This window comes from Megalobrama amblycephala, linkage group LG2, assembly GCF_018812025.1.
Source record: "Megalobrama amblycephala isolate DHTTF-2021 linkage group LG2, ASM1881202v1, whole genome shotgun sequence".
Classification (NCBI taxonomy): Eukaryota; Metazoa; Chordata; class Actinopteri; order Cypriniformes; family Xenocyprididae; genus Megalobrama; species Megalobrama amblycephala.
In genome coordinates, this window is record NC_063045.1 from 61,566,437 (window position 1) to 61,591,796 (window position 25,360).

A 25,360-nucleotide genomic window follows, 5' to 3' on the forward strand; every position below is an offset into this window, starting at 1 on the left:
ATGATTTCAAGATGAATGGCGACGTGCATATGAGCCGGCTTACAATTGCCGAGCTGCAAGTATTTATCATGTTTTGTCCATTGATTTTTGCAAAAAAAAGCACACATGGACACAAAATACCAATGAATTGACTAAAGTCACATTTTTGAAAACAAGGCATTTCAATAACTGACTGATAACCTTTTCATTGCCTTTTAAAGTGAAATTACTAAACCTAAACATAGGTGTCAGACAGACTTGGAGGTTTTTGCAACTGAACTCTTCATATTAATTAATTTGATGCTTCCAGAGTTGCAGAAGGATGTATTTAGGTGTCAGTAGATCATGTTTTGTCTCCTGTTGCAACAACAACAACAACAACAAGTCTTTGCTCTGGTTTCTCAGGCTGTGAATTGGACTTTAGTACTCGGCCTCCCAGCGACAGTGACCCGGTCCCACCATGAGCAGCAGCTACAGCGTGTCCTTGATTGGACCTTCCCCATGGGGCTTCAGACTTCAGGGTGGCAAGGACTTCAGCATGCCTCTCACCATCTCCAAAGTGAGTGTAACCTTTACATGTCATGCAAACTTCAAATTGCCCTTTAAATGTCAATAATAGGTGCATGAGAGACATATTGTTCTTTTTGTGATCTGTGCATACTCAGCATGTTGTCCGGCGTGTGCCGTCAGGCTGTTGGGTGATGATACGGGATGGCGCGATGCCATGGACCCTGTTATGTTGCTCAAACTTACTTAGAGAGCTGATCGTTCTTGTTTCTCTCTCTCTACCTGTTGTCTTTCCTGTTGTTAGTATCTATTTCTTAAAAACTTATCCTGTATGAACAGTGCTTGTATTCATATTTCTCAGCAGCGTATCAGGCGATGCATGGAAGGACTATAGGAAGATTACGTGAATTGTTTTCTTAATACATGTTCCTGGTGTAATTGTGATTGATTCAACAGTGCAAATTATTTTAAAATTAATTTTTGGTCTTTTATTAACTTTATATATATTTTTTTTGGCTATTGGCTAGAGTTGCATGATTAATCGTTAAACGATCATGATCTTGATTCAGACACCCACACGATCTTATTCCTGAATAACGATTCGGCTCTGTCTATTAAACCTTTGACAATTACGATCACAGCGAACATTCATATCTGATCCAGAGAGCGCTGTTTTGTCATGTATAGATATGAAACGGCTTTTACAAAATCTTTTCAACCACACAGTATCATTATTTCTGTCTTACAACAATTTATTTTATCACAGAATTACTGGGATAAAAGTTTATAGTTCAGATATAAACACTGATGTCTGCAGAAGTGATCAAAATAGAGTGAATCACCTTTTGAATGTAACTTTGCGCTTCAAATAAAGATTGTATCAATTACATCGTTACACCAGTAGGTGGTGACAAGTGACTAATAAAATATGTATTTGTCATTAAATCATTCATTCAAGATACAAAAACGTTGATTCATCCAGTAATGAAACAAGTGAAGTCTTTATGAGGGAGTCATTGAATCATTCACTCAAGAGATTTGTTCAAAAACGTTGATTCATCCAGTAATGAAACAAGTGAAGTCTTTGAGTGAGTCATTGAATCATTCACTCAAGAGATTTGTTCAAAAACATTGATTCATCCAGTAATGAAACAAATGAAGTCTTTGAGTGAGTGAGTCATTGAATCATTCACTCAAGAGATTTGTTCAAAAACATTGATTCATCCAGTAATGAAACAAGTGAAGTCTTTGAGTGAGTCATTGAATCATTCACTCAAGAGATTTGTTCAAAAAAGCTAATTCATCCAGTAATGAAGCAAGTGAAGTCTTTATGAGTGAGTCATTGAATCATTCATTCAAGAGATTTGTTCAAAAACATTGATTCATCCAGTAATGAAGCAAGTGAAGTCTTTATGAGTGAGTCATTGAATCATTCACTCAAGAGATTTGTTCAAAAACGTTGATTCATCCAGTAATGAAACAAGTGAAGTCTTTGAGTGAGTCATTGAATCATTCACTCAAGAGATTTGTTCAAAAACATTGATTCATCCAGTAATGAAACAAATGAAGTCTTTGAGTGAGTGAGTCATTGAATCATTCACTCAAGAGATTTGTTCAAAAACATTGATTCATCCAGTAATGAAACAAGTGAAGTCTTTGAGTGAGTCATTGAATCATTCACTCAAGAGATTTGTTCAAAAAAGCTAATTCATCCAGTAATGAAGCAAGTGAAGTCTTTATGAGTGAGTCATTGAATCATTCATTCAAGAGATTTGTTCAAAAACATTGATTCATCCAGTAATGAAGCAAGTGAAGTCTTTATGAGTGAGTCATTGAATCATTCACTCAAGAGATTTGTTCAAAAACATTGATTCATCCAGTAATGAAGCAAGTGAAGTCTTTATGAGTGAGTCATTGAATCATTCACTCAAGAGATTTGTTCAAAAACATTGATTCATCCAGTAATGAAGCAAGTGAAGTCTTTATGAGTGAGTCATTGAATCATTCATTCAATCCAATTAAAAAAAAAATAATAATAATAATAATTAACTCAAATTAATTAAATATATATTTAAATAGACTGCAGCAATTAACATTTTGTCAGAACATCTAGTAAATTACATGCTATTTTGTTAATTGTGTATTTAGAATCGTCTGAGAATCGTGATCGCTATTTTAAACAAGAAAAATGGTGATTCTCAATTTATTTATTAACTTTATTAGCAATCCAAACGCTCAGGTCTGACTGTATTCTGGTATCATTGATCCAATAAATATCCAAAAGATAAAATTCAGACATTTTTACCTTTAAAGGTCCCGTTTTTCGTGTTTTTTTGAAGCTTTGATTGTGTTTATAGTGTGCAATATAACATGTGTTCATGTTTCGCGTGTAAAAAAACACAGTATTTTTCACATAATTTACTTATCTGTATACCGCTGTTTCCACTGTCATAAAAACGGGCTGATGACTTCCTTGTTCTATGAAGTTCCTCCTTCAGAAATACGTAACGAGTTCTGATTGTGCCAGCGGTTCCTGTGTTGTGATTCGACAGCAGCTTAGCGAACCTTGCCCGGAAAGGTCACGCCTCTTACCATAACGTGGAGATGCACGCGCTCAGTGTTATTGTAAACATGTCTTTAATTTTACCCTATCAATTTGAGCCGGAATCAGACCCGGTGATTGGACTGCGGGATGAAAATAACAGCGTTTCGACGACATGGCGACAAACACACTCTACAAACGCAACTCTTGTGTATTCCTGTGGGCGGAGGTTAGTCAAAAAACTGTTTTAGTGACATCATTAAAGAAGGAAGTAGAGGGATGTAGTCCAAACTGGCCGTTCGATGTAGGCGACTTCTGTTAAATAAAATATCTCGCTTGGCATTGAACTTTGAGCTTTAAAATTTTACAGATTTTATTTATACTCTAACAACAACATTACACACTAACTAAAGTTTAAAACATAGGATCACGAAGAACAAAAACAATAACAAAAAACTTTAACAAAAACAATGTGTAAACGTGCATTTTTGTCTTAGTTATTCATTGTCTGTATGATTGGATTATTTGAAGGAAAAAACAAAACAGATTTTTCTTCTCTTTTCCTTATACTGACATATTGGTCAACATTGCTTTAATTAAATTCATGTGATTGTCATCATGATGCACATTTTCCATCTCATTTTTGTTATCTTTGAAAAAATCAGAGATCTCTTCCTCAACTAACGTTTTTGTTGGTCATTTTGTTGACTAGATTAACACTTTTAAACACTGGCTGATGTCACATAAGGCAAAGGAAAGAAATATTTGTTAGGTCTGACTTTACACATTTCAATAAAACATTGAATGAGTGTAAAGCCCTACTGGAAGGTAAAACTGAGAATCGTCCCCATAAGAGTGATATGAAATGTTGTATTTCTGAAAAATGTAGGCCAAGGGAAGCATATAAAGGGAAAACAATAAAGGTCCCAGAATAGACCCCTGGGGCACACCACACAAGACAGCTGCAGATGATGAGGAAAAATTTCCTTTGTTTACATATTGACAAAAAACAAAGATCTCTTCATCAGCTAACATTTTTGTCATTCATTTTGTTGACTAGATCAACACTTCTAACACTCTGGCTGATGTCAGATAAGGCTGTTGACCTTTCTTAGGTCTGACTCCAATTCAAGTCCTGGCCTACAATTTTTATTTTTACTACATATACTATTTTAATCGAAACACGTCACTTTATGGCCTTAAAATTAGTTGCATGTTGATTTAAATTTAATAATATCATTCAGGGATATAACTTTTAATATAACACATTAGAGGTTATATTACCAAAGGATTTCCACCAGGAAAAACAGGCATCTGTTTGCGGCTGCAGGAAATACATATAAAGTCCAAGTAAGACACAAAGTTAATGCGTTTGGTTGCCGGATATATTATTTGCCAAGAAAACCTCACCCATCAGTTCTGCTTAAACACAGGCCATCTGGCTCATTTATTCAGCTTATTTCCCATTGATCTTCATGTCCATGAACGGCCCCCAAATGCAGGTCTCTCACCTGGCTTCCACATGCAACTCTGGCCTCAGAGGGACGTTATGTATCATCTGCGATGGAGATGAATCTGTAGCACAGGAGCTCCAGTGCGCCAGCTGCACTCTTAACACTCAAGCAGAGACTTTAAACCCCAGGAATATCAGTCTGGAAGCACTGCGACCATAAATCTATGCTCGGATTTGGCAGTCGGCACTGGCTGGCGTGCTTTAAGTGAGGAGATGCTGGCATGGCTTTTCTCAAGCCGTACGCTGATGAATGCTTAGTGTAGTAATCGTATTTCTGTTGTTTGCTCATGGGTGATTTGGTACTGCTCTGCTTTGACCTGTTGCTCTGCACATCCAGGGCTCAATCGTGTATAATGGATAGGGACAGGAGCGGAAACTGTGGGATGTTGAGATATCGGGATGTATATGTCTCTTGTTATCTGCTGCTTCGCCACAAAGGAAGGCCTTTTATGGGATTGCGGCTTGGCTGTCCGCTGGGCACCGAGTGGAAAGAGTGGCCTCACATGCCATGCACACGTCACTGCGTAATGACCGAAGAGAAAAAGAGTAAGTCCTGGGGTGGATTGAGAACTGAACAGCCCGAGTTAAAGCGATAGTTCACACAAAAATGATCATTCTGTCGTTATTTACTCTCATGAGATATTTTGGAAAAATGCCTTTGTTGTTTGAACCACAATGTTTATCTAACTATCATGTTTTTTTGTACACATTTTAATTAGTCATATTCTTTATTTTTATTCATTTTTTACATTTTATATACACCACCGTTAAAAAAGTTTGAAACGCGTTAAACTGATCAAAAATGACAGTAAAGACATATTTCTATTTCAAATAAATGCTGTTCTTTTGAACTTTCTATTCGTCAAAGAAAACAAATGTATCACGGTTTGCACAAAAATATTAAGTGTTTTCAACATTGATAATAACCAGAAATATTTATTGATGTTTCATCATATTAGAATGATTTCTGAAGGATCATGTGACACTGGAGTTATGATGCTGAAAATTCAGCTTTGATCACAGGAATAAATTACACTTTACTATATATTCACATAGAAAACTGATATTTTATATTGTAAAAATATTTCACTATTTTTACTATATTTTTTGATCAAACAAATTCAGCCTTGGTGAGCAGAAGAGACTTTCAAAATCTCACAGACCTCAAACTTTTGAACGGTAGTGTATTAATGTAAATGTTACAAAACGTAACGCAAACAAGAAATATTGGGCCAGATTTAGCGCAAACCCTCTTTTCGCGTTAAAAATGTACTGTCAGGATTTACTATGAGAAACTAGCGATGAAAAGGCATGGACAGGGTTATTTATGCGGCTGACTTTATAGGATTTTCCCTTTCAGACGCAGTATTTATGGGAGCAGAGTTTTTAAATCAATAACGCAGCGTGATTTACTAAGGTTTGCGCTAGTCAATTTACTGGTATTTGCGCCATTATTTAACGCCCAAAAAAGCATGTCTTAACCTATTTTGCACCTGATTATCATCGGCTCTGCTTGCTTGTGACCATATGCAAATTTAAACAGTATGGAAATTATCTGGCTGTATCTGCGACTACTGATCAGTTAAAAAATGCTTAATCGGCTCCAGTATGATCTGCTCAAGACATCCCTACAATGAACATTTCATAAGTAATTTTACTAATGCCGCACTTCGACCGCTCTTGCCCGGCTGTGATGAGCATGATGGATGTATTAATTGCTCCTCTGGATGTTTTCAGAAGGGGTGCGCAGATGTTGGCTGAGGTTAATTCAACCGAATGAAGTGGTCTTGTGCCTCATCCGCCCGTAGGACACGTGGAACCGTGCGAGCAGGACCGTGACGCTTTTACAGCAAAGCTCCTCTGGGAGATAATGGCTCTTCCTGTCAGAGGAAGTTATTTATACTCTCCGGGCAGCTGAGAGTGGGGGAGATGGAGGGACTGACACCAGCAGCGGAAAACTCTGGAACCAGATCCATATTATCCCTTATTTGGTCTGGTCGCATTAAACTTTTCGGCTTCGGGGCGAAATTATCTCCGGTTTTCTTTTGATTCATACTTAAAGATTTTCCTCTCACGTTCTCCTTCCTCAGCGCTGGATTGATTCATGCCAGCCGGCCGATCACTGGAGCCGCACCCTGGATGTGTCGAGGCCTGAAACACATGCCGCAGTCGCACAAACCCACTTTACAAGAGTGACGGCGAGCCAAAACTGCTGCTTGAGTTTCGTACGGATGTCATAAATGCTTTCGCCACAAATCGCCCATCTGCTCTTACTTAAGAGTATTAAGTAACTTTTTGCCATTCTGACACAGTGATTGGTGCATGCTGAATGATATCAGACCTTTTTTTTTTAAATTCAATTACATTTTTTTTTTTTTTTTGCATCAGGCATTCTTTTTTATTATTATTATTTTAAGTATTTCACAACAATGCAATGTGAAAAAAAAAAAATATATATACTGCCAATGTCATCTGCATTTTACAGATTCAAAAATATACAAATTAATACCTGAAATATAAATGCCTTAAATTAGTTCTATAAATGGTGTATCGTAATTCTGAACATGCTTGGAGGTTAATATATGATGTACTTCAATTTATTAAAATAAAAATTATTTTATTTATTTATATTTGTACATTAACTGAAGTAAAATCCCTTATTTCAGCAAGTTGCTCAAGTATTTCTCATCGTTTAAGTTGAATTACCTACGTAAATCAACTAAAACTTATTAAAAGATAAATAGACATAAACTGAAGCTAATGGAAATGACAAACACGCACATCAAAATTACAAAAACTTAAAAAAAAAAAATACAAACAGAAAATATAAAAATAAAATCTAAGTCAAAATATTAACAAAAATAATTAAATATAGCTGCAAGCAGCAATTACGGAGTTAAGCCGAATAAGAGCAGAAAATGAAACATCTGTGATCATGAGGTTAGGATAAAGCCGTTTAAATTACATCAGTTAAAGCACTTATAACATAACATGGTTTATAACTTCTGAGCAGTAGGTGGCGTTATGACGAACCTCTGCATGCACACTCAAGTCATGCCTGTGATGACATGTACCAAGTTTCGTATCAATACACAAAACTTATGCAAAGATACAGCCACATATCAATTTTGCCGTGCTCGCAATCAAATTTTTTGACGCAGTATAAAACAACGCTTGAGTCTATCAAAAATCTTTTAATAACTTTTTGTCATGAGTGTCTGTAGATGCTACATACCAAATTTCATACAAATCGGAGAAATTTTGTATAAGGAGTTTGAAAAAGTAGGTTTCGAATAAAATTCAATATGGTGGGCATTAAGTATGGTAGAATATGGCAAATTTGGTATCGTAGGACTCGGCATAAGCCGACAAATCTAATGATGTAAGTTAAATGACAATATGTTGAATTTTTCATGTTATAAGCATTTTCATAAATTTCATTATATATCTTGACCACTAGGGTGCGCTGAACTAAAACTTTACAGATCCTCTCAGAACATGGCCTCGATGAATCATACTGAGTTACGTAATGATACGTTCATAAAACAGCATTTTATGACAAAATTCAAAATGGCAGATGCCCAAAAGAGACACTTTTCCTATCTCTGCACCAGTAGGTGGCGCTGTGACGATACTGTGCATGTACCTCAAGTCATGCCTGTAATAGCAAGTTTTGTGTCAATACACCAAATCATTGCGAAGATACAGCATCAAATCCATTTTTGGAGTGCTCGCCGTCAAATTCGTTTATGCACTATACGAGAATGGATTGGCCAATCAAAAATCTCTTAATAACTTTTTGCCTGGAGTGTGAGTAGATGCTACATACCAAACTTTGTGCAAATTGGGTAAATGGTCTAGGAGGAGTTCGAAAAAGTAGGTTTTTCGGAAAATTCCTTTTGAAAACCTTTTGTTTCTAGGACTTGCACATCAAAAGTTATGAGCATAAACATGCGTGAATCTTTGAACTGTTGGTGGCGCTAGAGGGTTTGAGGTAGAGACTCCAAATTTGCTATGGTAACATTTCAGACTGTACTCTATCTGTGTACCAAATTTCGTAACTTTTTACCATAGGGTTATAGGGGCTGCCTGCCATAGACTCAAGCGGAAGAAGAATAAGAAAGCTAACAATTTCAACAGAGGTCAATTTAATTAAATTTATTTCGTTGTTTGTTTGTTTTTGAAATTAAACAAATGTGCACATTTTTAAATGTATCCATCTGCCCTTTCCTACAGTACTGAGGGATAGATATCACAGGAATATTGGATATGGTTCTCTTTATCTTTGAGTCTGTTTGGTCCCATAGAGCAGTGTGACTTACACTAGAGAAATAGGTTCAGTGTTTGATTTATTAGCCATCAGGAACATAAAAGCTGAAGGCGTCGGGTCATAAAACAGTAAAACTTAGTCACTGTCAACTCGAGTAACACGACTCTCATGTGTAAGACTTCTTAAAGAATTAAAGTCTGACAGGGAATCTCGTTGTGAAAGTCAAACCTCCTCGCAGATTTTCAGAAGTGGTTAATGGATGTTATCTTGATTTGTCGTCCTATAAAGTGCGTACCGTCAACAAACTGAGAGCTGCCAGCTGGAATCAGTCAGATAAGTCACTTTGCATCAGCGCTTCAGTGCTCTGATCCGGCCGGGACGCTGCCTCCGGTTTCCCAGCTTGCCTCTGTGCATTTAGACCGATCCTTTGTCATCAGGAACCTGCTGTTAATCTCATCTCGTAGTGGAGGTTGAGACGGCAGCTGCCAGTGTTGCTTTTGGAGCGACGGTGAAGTGTTGATATTGCCATGGTCACGGGCCAGACGCTGCACCACAGAGCCGCCTTTGTCTGCGAGTCCCAGAGTCTGGGATCGGCTCTTTGAGAGATGAGTAAGGTCAGAACCGTACTCTATGCAAACGCACACATGAATGTTTGTTCAAAACATTGCAAGCAATCAGTCCCATTCTGCATGCTTGACATGCTTTCTTGCATTACTGTGGCAGTAACAAAACTCAGCACTTAAAGGAACGAAGCTATAAACATGTTAAGTATCTGTAATTTGCTCAGCAAGAACTTTTGCTTCACTATGATAGTTGAACTACACGAGTTTGACAGAAATATATTTATAATTTCGGTAACACTTCAGTATAGGGAACACATGTTCACTATTAACTACAGCTTTTGCCTCAATTAACTCCTAATTTACTGCTTATTAATAGTTAGTATACTAATAAAGTAGGATTAATGTTATTCATATGTATTCATATAGTAAAACTGCAAATAAAAATATAGCTGCAAGCAGCAGTTATCGGGGTTCAAGCTCTTTAAGGCCTTTAAGCACATGCATAAAAAGGTATAATGTTTTAATTAGCAAGCCTGTAACCATCTTGATCATAGATGGAAAGACCATTTACAGCCAAAACAGGCAATTTACCATAGGAAATATATCGTTTTTAAAGCTTCTTAACAGTTACCGAGGTTGAGCCAAAAACCTAGGACTAGTTTGCCAAAGTTGTTTTTTGAAATAATCTCCAATATTTAATGAACGATTCAGTTGACAGCTGTGGTCCTAGAGGCAAAGTTGCTCTGAATGAAGAATTCTACCATGTGGTACGAAAAATCGTGCGATACACAATCCTTTACGCATGTGAAAAACGTGAAGGCGCCCCCTTTGAATTTCTCACAGGCCCAGCGAGTTTATTTTCCGATCGGCCTCCATTAACCTTGTCTGATAGCTGCTCGAACTTCATTGGCCGATGTTGGCCATGTTTTTTGAGATACGCCAATGTCTTCATAGACATCATGGCATGGGACGAAGACACTGCATGCCAATTTTCAAGTCGATCGGACTAACGGTGAAGTAGTTATAGCCATTTTCATGTTTTTTTTTCTTGTTATAGTGCCACCAAGTGGCCAATCGCCACATCCTTTTTCACGCGACCACAGAATGAGCTCTTACGTAGGTGTGCCAAGTTTGGCGAAAATATCTTATTCCGTTCACGAGTTATAGCCATTTTAGTAAAAATGGCTTCACCCGCTTCGAACGTTTTGCCGGCCCTTAGTGACCGTGAATCGAAATTTCAACCTTTTTTTTTTTTTTTTTTTTTTTTTTTTTTTTGATAATTACGCAGAATCTTGCTGCACTGATTTGGTTCTAATTGGGCCAAAAACCATAGGACTAGTTTGCAAAAAGTAGGTTTTTCAAAAAAAATCCAAAATACCCGAAAATTTGGTACAATGCATTTGGTCCGTCTTGAGCCAAGGATTCCAATAATAGAAGACATTTGATATAATAGATAGATAAATGGATAGATAGATATATGCATATGTATTTATTGAAATTGAACAAATGTGCTACAGTATAATGTCAATTTGTTTTTGAAATTTGATATTGCACTTGTATAGCTAGAAGTGTTTGCATTCATGTATTTGCATAAAGTACGTTTCGCACCTAAGCAGAAAGTCCTGAAGTCGTGCTTGATGTGTTGAGGAAGTGTTTTGTCTTTTGTTTACTTGAGTGGATGTTTCTGATTATGTCCTTGGAGAAGATGAACCCTGGATCTGGAGTGTCCTGACAGCTTTATGTGCCGCAGCAGGTTGTAAAGCAGAAGTTTGTCTGAGGTCTGAGTTTGATTTAACCGTGTGGTGAGAGTATAGATCAACTAAACCTCCAGACAAAACAGTTATTCAGGATCTTTCAGAGCCTTTGTTCTGTGTGTAATTGTTTCCGTTAATAAGGAAAACTAGGGAATGCTCTGGAGTCTGCTTTGAATAACCGATGGGCCTTAGGAGATTTTTCTAAATGCATCCGAGACCCAATCTATCAACATGAAATTTAATATGTTCTTTCCTCTCGTTTTTAGACAAAACACTAACACACTATTTTAAGAGCCCTAGAAGGATGTCTGCGTGAAGGATTTACTCAGCGAGCGAATGCCGTGGGTGACGCTCTGCATCGTTGCTCCCATGATCCGATGATGCTCTTGTTTCCTCATAATATTTGCTTGTCCGTGGCCTCTCGAAGTCATCTGACCTTCAGATGTGGGAGGGATCCGGCATGACTTGGGGAATGGAATGGTTTATTTGGACTGATTTTAACCAAGGCTGTTAAAACACGATAAATAATGTGTGCAATGACAAGAATGGTTTATCAGGGAGGGGAGTTTGTTATCTTTTACTGCTGTTTCAGTTCAGAAGGAGCCAAAATGATCCGAAATGTACATTCAAAGAGTCTTTCCTTTCAATAGTGTAGAAACAATGAGTTTCTATGCATGAAAAAGCTCCGTAAAGTCCCAGTTGAACTCCCTGAAACACCTCCATTGTAGCCTTGAGTTTTCTTCACAATATTTCTCATTTAAATAATTCATACGCAGAATAAAGGGGCGGGGCCTGATTGAGTTAGTTAGTAGCGTGTTGAAACTGGTGGTTATGGTAAGGGGCGGGACGTTTCCCAAACACCAGTCAGAGCGCACTGCTCCAGCCAACCAATCAGAGCACATTGTGCTTTTCAGAAGGAGGGGCTTCATAGAGACAGAGCGTTACTGACAGACTGGGAAGAGAGGAGCTGCAACAATGGAGAATATAAGGAAAATAATCAACATTCAAGCAGGAAAACCTGCTCAAGTAGAGCCTAAAAACACAAAACCTTTTTCAAAGTCTTATTTCTTTAAAATAAGGTGTTTAACAAACTTGGCAGACTTTTCATTTGCCGTCTTTTTAGGATAATTGCACATAATTAGTGAATTTGTTCAAATTGTCCCAAACATGATCATGATTGATTTTGTTTGAACAAGATTGTATAATCCCGACATAAGCAATTACAATTGATTTTTGAACTTCACAACAAATCGTGTCGTGTGTAATTGTGACGTAGTGGTATCTGTGACTTCTTGTAGAAATGGTTTCATGCTATTCACCTCATCCCAGAATGACGTTATCAAAGCGATTGTGTCTGATGCTCCATTATGCAATGCCTTTTTATCATCATCTCGTACATATCTCATTGTGAATGATTAACTAGCGTGAGCTGAATCGATACTCACCCGTCTCTTGGTAACAGAGGCAAGTTTAATCAGATGCTAGCATTGTGAAATACACCAATCAAAACAGCACCGTTTTTCATTATCGTTTAAGCGTGTTGAATCAGATGCTATGGTCTATTCATGACATGAACTGCTTTTGGCTTTTCTAGATTTGCATGACTTGATGCCAATGTAAAGAAAATCTCTGTTCCGAAACTTATTGTGCTGCCTATCTAGATAGATCATAGACGTGAAGGCTGTGCCAGAAAGTACAGGCTGCATATTTACACCGATGCCCGTCTTTTAGCCCAATTTGAAGTCAGCATCGCATGTGTCATTCACAGAGGGGCAATCCCAGAATAAATTGCACTAGGGCTGGGTATTGACACAATTTTCACGATTCGATTTCTATTCCCATGCTTTCGATTCGATATTGATTATTTTGGATGTAGTATATCAGTATATCTCTCAACTAATGCTGTAAACTACACATGGGAGTCAGTTGGTACTACTTTACTGTAATATTGAAGGTTAAAATTAACTTACTAGGTACAAATATGCCTATATACGGCATCTAAACAGAAACACTTTGGATTGCAGAACAAGGGAGCCAAATCTGAGAACTAAAACCATTGAGTTAATCCGTCCTGGTGTCTATGAGCTCCACTCAGATAAATATACAAACACTTAAATTACACTCAATTATGTTTTTTTGAAATGTAAACATTTAAATCGTGGCTGTCAACTGATTTATTCAAACATGCATTAAATATTATAATGAATATGTAACGGTGCATAGCTATATTTATCAGAATGTTGCTTTCTAGAGTTCACTTTTCTAGCTGACTAATGAGTTTATGGTCACTGAATATGTTTTTCTGAGGTAAATGTGACGTTACGTGACATTGTTTACAAGCTGACGTCTTTCCGAGGTTGAAACACTGATTGAGCGATTACACGAGACATGATACGGATTTCAGTAAGTTGTACTGTATATTTTAACATACCTTCAGATGTTCATGCATGTTTATTTCGCGCTGTAACTGGTATTAAAGCGGAGGAGAGGATGATCACATGCTTCTCTTTAACTGAGGCGCTAAAGCGATCTGTCACGCCACATTAAACAGCGCCAAAACAGTATTTATTTTTTGGATCTCATAATAAGATCGACATCATTTGAAATCTGAGACTTTGCTTCATATCAAAAGTAACAAAGCACAAAGATTATTGTGATTTATTGGATGGGAGGCGCTACATATTCTGCTCATTCATCAACTGAAAACAGACTAGACTAATCGATTCTTGGGATTTAAGAATCGATATCGGTTCGTAAAAATGAGAATCGATTAAAATCGAGAAATCAATATTTTTTACCCAGCCATACATTGCACAAGCTCAATTAAGAGAAATGTCGATTTATTACTATACTTTTTTGTTGAATACATAGAAGTTAGAACATTCAGAATTTAATTTGGAATGCTCTCCAAAATTTGAATTGTATTTGATTGACGTAGCAAACAGAAGGCAGAGTTGCAATTAGATTTTGAATGTTAGGAAGTATAATTAATTACTACGACTTGATAAAACATTGTTTGATAGTTAACCTTTTTGGAAAACACTTTGCAATACCTGTGTTATTTTAGTGTCATTGAGATACTATTATAGTTTTTGTCAGGGTTGTGTTTTTTCTGCTTAGTTTCGGTTTGTTTTCTGTTCCCTGCATGTATATGTTGACCTGGGCTGCGTTCCACTCCACTTTTAGACACGCACTCCTGAAATTCCCTAAACCTTTCCCCTCTGGGAAGTCCCTGCCACCATTTTGAAGTGCGCTCCAATTCGTGAAGTGGACGAGGAAAGTTTATATGGACAGACCCTCATCCCCTCGATTTTGACTGAGGGATCGAGTCTACTCAGATGTACACTTCAAGCAGCTCTATATCCCAGCAGATCCATATGAACAAACCTCTTCCGGAAGGTCAAATGCACTGCGTAACCAATGAGGTTCATTCTCGCAGCACGTCTGCAAGAGGTTTGTTCTCGCATGTGTAGCAGGTTTGGTTGAGCTTCTGCTGATCAATGTTTACATGCGAGTAAACGTTGATCAGCAGAACAAGCGATGGATTCTCTTCAGAAAATTTGGACTAAACCCATCGATTCATATGGATTAGTCTTCCGATCTCTTTATGAAGTTTTTGAAGCGTCAAATTGGAAGTTGCAAAGGCAGTCAATGGAAGGAAATCTGACAGCATTCTGTCATCAAAAATATCTTAATTTGTATTCTGAAGAAGAACAGCAGTCTTACGGGTGTGGAACGACACGAGGTGAACTAACCCTTTAAAGATGCCAGCTCAAATTAATTCAATCTAAATTATAAACGTTCTGATATCGAGTCACTTTTGTGGTTCTGTTCCAGTTAAAGGATTAGTTCACTTTTTGATGAAAACATTCCAGGATTTTTCTCCATATAGTGGACTTCAATTGAGCCCAAACGGTTGAAGGTCCAAATGTCAGTTTCAGTGCAGCTTCAAAGGGCTTTAAACGATACCAGACAAGGAATAAGGGTCTTATCTAGAGAAACGATTGGTCGTTTTCTAAAACAAGTAAATGTATATGCTTTATATAAACAAATGATCGCCTTCCAAGTGCTTCCGCCAAAACCGCACTTTCGTATTCTTTAAAAAGCTTACGCTGTATGTCCTACGCCTTCCTTATTCAACTTACAGAACGAACGCGACGCCAGTTCCATTTTTTCCGTAAGTTGAATAGGGAAGGCGTAGGACATTCAGCATAAGCTTTTTGAAGAATACGGAAAGCGGAAGCATGTGCAAGGCGTTCATTTGTGTTTATAAAGCATATACAGTTGTATTTTTTTCAAAAATAACCAATCGTTTCTCTAGATAAGACCCTTATTCCTCGTCTGGTATCGTTTAAAGCTCTTTGAAGCTGCACTGAAACTGACATTTGGACCTTCAACCGTTTGGGCTCCAGTGAAGTCCTCTATAAGGAGAATAATCCTGGAATGTTTTCATCAAAAACCTTAATTTCTTTTCGACTGAAGAAAGAAATACATGGACATCTTGGATGACATTGGGGTGAGTAAATTATCAGGAAATTTAAATTTGAAAGTGAACTAATCCTTTAAGATGCTGATTTAGTAGACCGCAGCCTATCTAGTCAATAGACAACAAGTCATCTCACTAGGTTTTGGTCCAGAGCTCCAGTATGTGAGAAAGGAAAACAGTAGGTGTTTTTTTAAAGTCTGTTCCTGTCTTTCCAATCGCCTCATGCTCCTTTTTTGGTAACAGATAGCATAACTGGCCTTTCACAATTCCGTTGTGTGTCGTTAACTACAGCACCAGACGGAAACGGATACCTTCTTCGGTTTCTTCTGCTGAAATTTCCCTCCCTGTTTGGTTCAGTCAAGAGTCCGTCTCGCCGTCCACTCGCCTCCCATCAATGTTTAACCTCACAAAGCTGTCTGCTTTCTGTCAGCTTGACATTTGATACTCACGCTGAACAAATATGCTCTAATTTTAGCCGTCTGCCAGTGTTGAGCGCTATATTATTCCCTGAAGGCTCTCTTTTAACCTCGCTCTGCTTAGCGCCGTACCCATCGCACACAGGAAGGCTTGGAATGCTTTTGTAGCATGTGAACATACCGTATAGGTTTCACACACGTGTGTGTTTGAGTATGAGGTAAGAGCAGGTCGAGATTCCATTCAGAACAACAATCTAGCGTTACATAAGCATGAGGCGTTTAAGAGAACAGGAAGATGAATGCTTTCCATTGGGCTTCATCAGCCTCAGATTTCCTTGGCTAATGTCTTTGATGAATAGCTCAAGGATTCCATGAAGGGTTTTGGTTTGAAAGTAGTGGTTTCGGTCTGGCACAGTCCCGACTAACAGGCCTTATACTTTATGTGAAGGGTAAGATAGCTCGATTAAATGTTTAACCCTGTGTAAAGCTTGACATATAAAATAATAGTCTGAAAGATCTGTTTTTTCTTAAACCATTTATTAAACCGCATATGTTTTTTTTTTTTTTTTTTTTTGTTCAAGTATCATATTTGATGCATCAGGCTTTTATGGCTCAGAGTCTGATTGATATAGTGAGAATATGAAGGAAAAAACGGCTCAATTTTATTCAGACGGCCAAACAAAATTTGCTGCAGATGCTGATGTTTATATGGACAAAGAGTGATTAAATTCTAATTCTTAGAATGTAAACCAATGACATCTTTATAACAGATATAGCAGATACTTAGATCAAATGCATCTGCCAATAATATGTCTTAGTAAGATGATATTTAAATGCTTTAGTTTTATGCTCTGTAGTTTTAAAGTGGACCTATAATGCCCCTTTCACAAGATGTAATATAAGTCTCTGGTGTCTCCAGCTCAAAATACCCCACAGATCATTTATTATAGCTTGTCAAATTCGCCCCTATTTGGGTGTGAGCAAAAACACACCATTTTTGTGTGTGTCCCTTTAAATGCAAATGAGCTGCTGCTCCCGCCCCCTTTCCAGAAGAGGGCGGAGCTTTAACAGCTCAACAACAACAAAGCTGGAGAATCTCACGCAGCCAAAATGACGACGGTGTTCAGCCTTACATTGTTCAAACCGGAGTCGACACTGATGGAGAGACTCAGGAAGAAGTTACAACTTTTAGGACGTTTCTGAATGGTTAGTGGATAAATTGATGTAGTTGCTGTGGAGTTGATTCAACTCATCCACTAGCATGTGCCGTCATGTTCATCTTTTGTGTTGAATTGACCCTCGTTTGTGAAGCAGTCCGGCGTAAAATGACGGCATATCAACAACACTCTACTACAACAACTCTTCCTCTTCTCTAAAGCAGCCCAACATGGCCCCGCCCCCTTTGTTGTGTGTTCTCGGGGGCAGGGTTTATGTAAATTTAGGGTTTGTGATGTCACTAACCCAGGAAGAAGCTTGTTGTAGTCCCTACCAGCCGTTTGTTGTAGTCCTTAAAAAGCGATTTCTGTAAAGGAAAATATCTCCCTTTGCATTGAACTTTGAGCGTCGTAACTTTGCAGATGTTGTTTATGTTCAATATTGTTCATTGTTAGTTCACATTAGTGAACTAATCTAAACAAACTGTAAAATTCGATATTTAGGGCCCAAGCAAAAATTCGCGCAGGGCCCTCTTGTTTTTCTAAGGATTATTATTATTATTTTTTTTTTTTAGGGCCCAAGCGAAAATTCGCGCAGGGCCCTCTTGTTCTTCTAAGGATTATTATTATTTTTTTTTTTTTTTTTTTTTTTTATTTTTTTTCCGTCTTCCGGGGCTTTTTGGGGGCCTTAACATGCTCAAAAACTCTTGAAAATTGGCACACACATTGGAATCCGCGGCCATTAGGACGCCGGAGAGGCTGGTACCCGGGCGTGGCAGGGGGGCTCGACAGCGCCCCCTTGAAAAAAGTCTGAAAATTTGGTCCATATATTAAACACGCTTGCACGTATTAGTATGAAACTCAGTACACATATAGACCTCATCGGGCCGAACAACTTTCGTGCTCTAAGTTAAACACCACGCCAACAGGAAGTCAGCTATTAAGGGTTGTTTGAAAAACGCATGCTCTGGAATTTGATATACTCCTCCTAGACGATTAATCCGATCGCCACCAAACTCGGTCAGCATGAAGTCAAGACACTGATGATTAAAAATTGCCAGGGGATTTTTGATATCTCGAACGGTTTGGCCGTGGCGAGGCAACGAATTTATGGCGAGAAAAAGGAAACAGGAAATGTGTTATAACGTCTGCATACATATATTGATCTTTATGAAACTTCACGAGTGTGTTCGTTATAGGAGTCTGATCACATGGATGTGACTATTGTGAGTCAAAGTTATAGCGCCACCAACTGGCAGCAGGAAGTGTATCACTTTTTGAAATGTTTTGAGATCACCCTCTTATTTTTACCTGATTTGCTTCAAACTTCATCAGTGTAATGTCAATACACAGCAGATGTAGACCTATGACAGGATTTTTGATATTTGAAATATTGTTGCCATGGCAACAGGTCAAACTGTAATAATATTCTTGAGTGTTTTTGAGGCTCTTAACATGCTTCAAATTGCATGAAACTCGACACACACATCAATATTGTCAACCAGTAGACATGGACAAAGCCATAGAAATGGGCGTGGTGGAGGGGCTCAGTAGCGCCACCTTTTGACAAAAGTGGGGGGGTTAGTTTTTCCTACAATCACCAAACTCGGTACACATATTGTTCTCATCAAGCCGGACAATTTTCTAATTTACATTCATTAGCTCCGACCAACAGGAAGTCAGCTATTTTGGTTTGAATGTTAATTTTTTGAAAAAACAGGCTATGAATTTTATACTACTGCTCCTACAGGGTTTATCCAATTTACACCAAACTTTTTTTAACTTGTTGCTAACACATTGAAGTTGTTTAATTGCAAACGGATTTTGGATATCTCAAACGGTTTGGCCGTGGCGAGGCAACGAATTTATGGCAAGAAAAGGGAAACAAAGTGTTATAACTTCTGCATACATTAATTGATTTTGATGAAACTTCGGCTTAGTCTTCGTTGTACAAGGCTGATCACATGGATGTGACTATTGTGATTCAAAGTAATAGCGCCACCAACTGGAAGCAGAAAATGTGTCACTTTCAGCATACATTGAGATCACCCTCTTATTTTTACCTGATTTGCTTCAAAATTCATCAGAATAATGTTAAAACTTGGCACATGTAATCCTTTGAAAATGGGCAGGGAGGAGGGGCTCTATAGTGGCACCTTGTAGTGCAGTAAATGTGGAGTGAATTTGACATAGTCCTTTGATGTTTAACCGTTTTAAGTGCCTATTGCCCGCTGTGCACAGTTGCCCTGAAGCCACCGGGGTGGCGGTGCCACCGGGCTTGGGCCCGCCATCGCTGCTCGCAGCTATATTTATTATTATTTTTTTTTTTTATTTTTTTTTTTTTTTTTCCGTCTTCCGGGGCTTTTTGGGGGCCTTAACATGCTCAAAAACTCTTGAAAATTGGCACACACATTGGAATCCGCGGCCAACAGGGCCGGGCAGAAGCTGGTACCCGGGCGTGGCAGGGGGGCTCAACAGCGCCCCCTTGAAAAAGGTCTGAAAATTTGGTCCATATATTAAACACGCTTGCACGTATTAGTCTGAAACTCGGTACACATATAGACCTCATCGGGCCAAACAACTTTCGTGCTCTAAGTTAAACGTCACGCCAACAGGAAGTCAGCTATTAAGGGTTGTTTGAAAAACGCATGCTCTGGAATTTGATATACTCCTCCTAGACGATTAATCCGATCGCCACCAAACTCGGTCAGCATGAAGTCAAGACACTGATGATTAAAAATTGCCAGGGGATTTTTGATATCTCGAACGGTTTGTCCGTGGCGAGGCAACGAATTTATGGCGAGAAAAAGGAAACAGGAAATGTGTTATAACGTCTGCATACATATATTGATCTTTATGAAACTTCACAAGTGTGTTCGTTATAGGAGTCTGATCACATGTATGTGACTATTGTGAGTCAAAGTTATAGCGCCACCAACTGGCAGCAGGAAGTGTATCACTTTTTGAAATGTTTTGAGATCACCCTCTTATTTTTACCTGATTTGCTTCAAACTTCATCAGTGTAATGTCAATACACAGCAGATGTAGACCTATGACAGGATTTTTGATATTTGAAATATTGTTGCCATGGCAACAGGTCAAACTGTAATAATATTCTTGAGTGTTTTTGAGGCTCTTAACATGCTTCAAATTGCATGAAACTCGACACACACATCAATATTGTCAACCAGTAGACATGGACAAAGCCATAGAAATGGGCGTGGTGGAGGGGCTCAGTAGCGCCACCTTTTGACAAAAGTGGGGGGGTTTGTTTTTCCTACAGTCACCAAACTTGGTACACATATTGTTCTCATCAAGCCGGACAATTTTCTAATTTACATTCATTAGCTCCGACCAACAGGAAGTCAGCTATTTTGGTTTGAATGTTAATTTTTTGAAAAAACAGGCTATGAATTTTATACTACTACTCCTACAGGGTTTATCCAATTTACACCAAGCTTTTTTTAACTTGTTGCTAACACATTGAAGTTGTTTAATTGCAAACGGATTTTGGATATCTCAAACGGTTTGGCCGTGGCGAGGCAACGAATTTATGGCAAGAAAAGGGAAACAAAGTGTTATAACTTCTGCATACATTAATTGATTTTGATGAAACTTCGGCTTAGTCTTCGTTGTACAAGGCTGATCACATGGATGTGACTATTGTGATTCAAAGTCATAGCGCCACCAACTGGAAGCAGAAAATGTGTCACTTTCAGCATACATTGAGATCACCCTCTTATTTTTACCTGATTTGCTTCAAAATTCATCAGAATAATGTTAAAACTTGGCACATGTAATCCTTTGAAAATGGGCAGGGAGGAGGGGCTCTATAGTGGCACCTTGTAGTGCAGTAAATGTGGAGTGAATTTGACATAGTCCTTTGATGTTTAACCGTTTTAAGTGCCTATTGCCCGCTGTGCACAGTTGCCCTGAAGCCACCGGGGTGGCAGTGCCACCGGGCTTGGGCCCGCCATCGCTGCTCGCAGCTATATTATATTATTAAATTATAATTCAAATTCGCCCCAATTTAGGTGTGAGCAAAAACACGCCGTTTTTGTGTGTCCCTTTAAATGCAAATGAGCTGCTGCTCCCCGCCCCCTTTCCAGAAGAGGGCGGAGCTTTAACAGCTCAACAACAACAAAGCTGGAAAATCTCACGCAGCCAAAATGACGACGGTGTTCAGCCTTACATTGTTCAAACCGGAGTCGACACTGATGGAGAGACTCAGGAAGAAGTTACAACTTTTAGACGTTTCTGAATGGTTAGTGGATAAATTGATGTAGTTGCTGTGGAGTTGATTCAACTCATCCACTAGCATGTGCCGTCATGTTCATCTTTTGTGTTGAATTGACCCTCGTTTGTGAAGCAGTCCGGCGTAAAATGACGGCATGTCAACAACACTCGACTACAACAACTCTTCCTCTTCTCTAAAGCAGCTCAACATGGCCCCGCCCACTTTGTGGTGTGTTCTCGGGGGCGGGGTTTATGTAAATTTAGGGTTTGTGATGTCACTAACCCAGGAAGAAGCTTGTTGTAGTCCCTACCAGCCATTTGTTGTAGTCCTTAAAAAGCAATTTCTGTAAAGGAAAATATCTCCCTTTGCATTGAACTTTGAGCGTCGTAACTTTGCAGGTGTTGTTTATGTTCAATATTGTTCATTGTTAGTTCACATTAGTGAACTAATCTAAACAAACTGTAAAATTCGATATTATATTATTAAATTATAATTCAAATTCGCCCCAATTTAGGTGTGAGCAAAAACACGCCGTTTTTGTGTGTCCCTTTAAATGCAAATGAGCTGCTGCTCCCCGCCCCCTTTCCAGAAGAGGGCGGAGCTTTAACAGCTCAACAACAACAAAGCTGGAAAATCTCACGCAGCCAAAATGACGACGGTGTTCAGCCTTACATTGTTCAAACCGGAGTCGACACTGATGGAGAGACTCAGGAAGAAGTTACAACTTTTAGACGTTTCTGAATGGTTAGTGGATAAATTGATGTAGTTGCTGTGGAGTTGATTCAACTCATCCACTAGCATGTGCCGTCATGTTCATCTTTTGTGTTGAATTGACCCTCGTTTGTGAAGCAGTCCGGCGTAAAATGACGGCATGTCATTTCAACACTCTACTACAACTCTGTATCGTTATCAGTCCCAAAAAATCTTATCGGTGCATCCCTAGTATCAAATATGATACAGTAGATTTCTAGGTTTAAGGATGCACATTAAAGGAGTAGTTAAACCTCAAAATGAGTCATGAGTCTTTTTCCTACACAAAAGATGTTTTGTATGATTATGCAATACAGAAGCTTTGTGATCAAAGTAGTTCTTCACATATGTTCAAACTTGGCACTAGGTCTAATTATCTGCACGTGTGATTGATATCTGGGAGATTTCAGTCTGTTCCTCACACAAAGCTATCGTATGACTTCAGAAGACTTGATTGGTCCACTTTCATGGGGCCTTTTTGGAGGTCTTTACTGCGTAAATCATCATCCTCTTTACCATCTACTGCTTTAGTTCTTGTTTCCCAATGAATATGAACCTTGCATGTCCTGCTCCAGTTGTATCCACGTCCAGGGTTTAGCGGTCTGTCCGGGCGTGTTGTCAGCTCTGTGGAGTTGGCGGATGGTGGTTAAAGCTCAGAATACTTCCAGCAAAAGGTTACTGCGGCTTTCGGCATATAAAAGTCAACAAAAGCGCTGCGGTTTTGACTCGAGAGCGCGTAGATGTTTTGTGGCACTTTCTAACTTGTCATTTTTGGGAGCAAGAACATAGGGCTCAATTATTAAACCGACATTCACAGAAACCACATGGACTATTTTCAGTTCTCCGGCGTTCAGAGTTGCAGTGAATGTTTGGAGCAGCAGAACAAACACTTAATAGAAGAAACAATTCATTCATGTCCTGATGAGGGTATTTACCAAACTTATTAAATGAGAAATGTAATGATTGAAAATGCACCAAAAGAGCTATTTATCTGAACATTTTGCAATAAAAATTTGTGCAGTGTTAATAATATGCGTATTGACTATTAAAAATCTCTAGATTCTTCGGAGACACAATTTAAACTGAATGATTTCTTGTGGTTGCGGTGTTATAAATTATGGTAATTACACGTCCTTCTGGAATACTTCATTCTTTCTGATTGGTCAGTTGCTTCATTCTGCAAACACAAAAATACAAAGAAAGCCATAAATACATAGTAAACAAACACAAACATACAAAGCCAAACAAAAACACAATAAACAAACACTAACATACAAAGAAACACAGTAAACAAACTCTAACATACAAAGCCAAACAAAAACACAGTAAACAAACACAAACGTACAAAGAAAGCCATAAAAACACAAACACTAACATACAAAGAAACACAGTAAACAAACTCGTAGCATACAAAGCCAAACAAAAAATACAATAAACAAACACTAACGTACAAAAGCCAAAGAAAAACACAGTAAACAAACACTAACGTACAAAGCCAGACAAAAACACAGTAAACAAACTCAAACATACAAAGAAAGCCAAACAAAAACACAATAAACAAACACTAACGTACAAAAGCCAAAGAAAACACAGTAAACAAACACTAACGTACAAAGCCAAACAAAAAATACAATAAACAAACACAAACGTACAAAAGCCAAAGAAAAACACAGTAAACAAACTCAAACATACAAAGAAAGCCAGACAAAAACACAACAAACTCAAACATACAAAGAAAGCCAGACAAAAACACAACAAACACAAACATACAAAGAAAGCCAGACAAAAACACAGTAAACAAACACAAACGTACAACGAAAGCCAGACAAAAACACAGCAAACAAACTCAAACATACAAAGCCAAACAAAAACACAGTAAACAAACACTAACGTACAAAGCCAAACAAAAAATACAATAAACAAACACAAACGTACAAAAACCAAAGAAAAACACAGTAAACAAACACAAACATACAAAGAAAGCCAGACAAAAACACAACAAACACAAACATACAAAGAAAGCCAGACAAAAACACAGTAAACAAACACAAACGTACAACGAAAGCCAGACAAAAACACAGTAAACAAACTCAAACATACAAAGAAAGCCAAACAAAAACACAATAAACAAACACAAACGTACAAAAGCCAAAGAAAAACACAGTAAACAAACTCAAACATACAAAGAAAGCCAGACAAAAACACAACAAACACAAACATACAAAGAAAGCCAGACAAAAACACAGTAAACAAACACAAACGTACAACGAAAGCCAGACAAAAACACAGTAAACAAACTCAAACATACAAAGAAAGCCAAACAAAAACACAATAAACAAACACAAACGTACAAAAGCCAAAGAAAAACACAGTAAACAAACACAAACGTACAACGAAAGCCAGACAAAAACACAGTAAACAAACTCAAACATACAAAGAAAGCCAAACAAAAACACAATAAACAAACACAAACGTACAAAAGCCAAAGAAAAACACAGTAAACAAACTCAAACATACAAAGAAAGCCAGACAAAAACACAACAAACACAAACATACAAAGAAAGCCAGACAAAAACACAGTAAACAAACACAAACGTACAACGAAAGCCAGACAAAAACACAGTAAACAAACTCAAACATACAAAGAAAGCCAAACAAAAACACAATAAACAAACACAAACATACAAAGAAAGCCAGACAAAAACACAGTAAACAAACACTAACGTACAAATAAAGCCATAAAAACAAAACAAAAAAACACAAAAACACATTATTGTATAATGACACTAAACTGTATAATTGCATGAATCAGGAAATCAACGTGTTTTTAAAAAATACAGAAGTAGAAATGATCACATAATAACCTCAGAGCTCATTGTGAACCTGTCTTAACTTTTAGACTGACTGTGGAGAAAAAGAGTGGAGTTTTTACTTCTGGAGCTCACTTGTTACACACACACACACACACACACACACACACACACACATTATCGGGAGACTGAGGCGAAGCAACATCTTTCAATTTCATCTTCTGCTTTCAAAGGGAAAGTTCAACTGTTCTGACCTCTGAATCACTCAGATATTCAGCCAAGATGAAAGAGTCGAGGAGCGGTCCAGCTTTTGCTGCTCAAGGTACTGATTCTGAGCTTTCTAATCATTTGGAAGTGAGCGAACGCTTTGATCTGATAT

The 25,360-nt window shown here is 38.1% G+C and overlaps 1 protein-coding gene across 4 annotated transcripts in view; it reads left to right on the top strand.

The window, feature by feature from the left end:
• The window catches only part of pdlim5b (PDZ and LIM domain 5b), a 105,685-nt gene that overhangs the window by 8,529 nt on the left and 71,796 nt on the right, over positions 1 to 25,360 (top strand). For all 4 annotated transcript variants that reach the window (XM_048181355.1, XM_048181353.1, XM_048181357.1 and 1 more), the window contains exon 2: positions 385 to 538. In XM_048181355.1, the coding sequence (XP_048037312.1) occupies positions 440 to 538 (99 nt within the window). In that variant the 5' untranslated portion in view covers positions 385 to 439. The remainder of the gene's footprint in view (positions 1 to 384; positions 539 to 25,360) is intronic.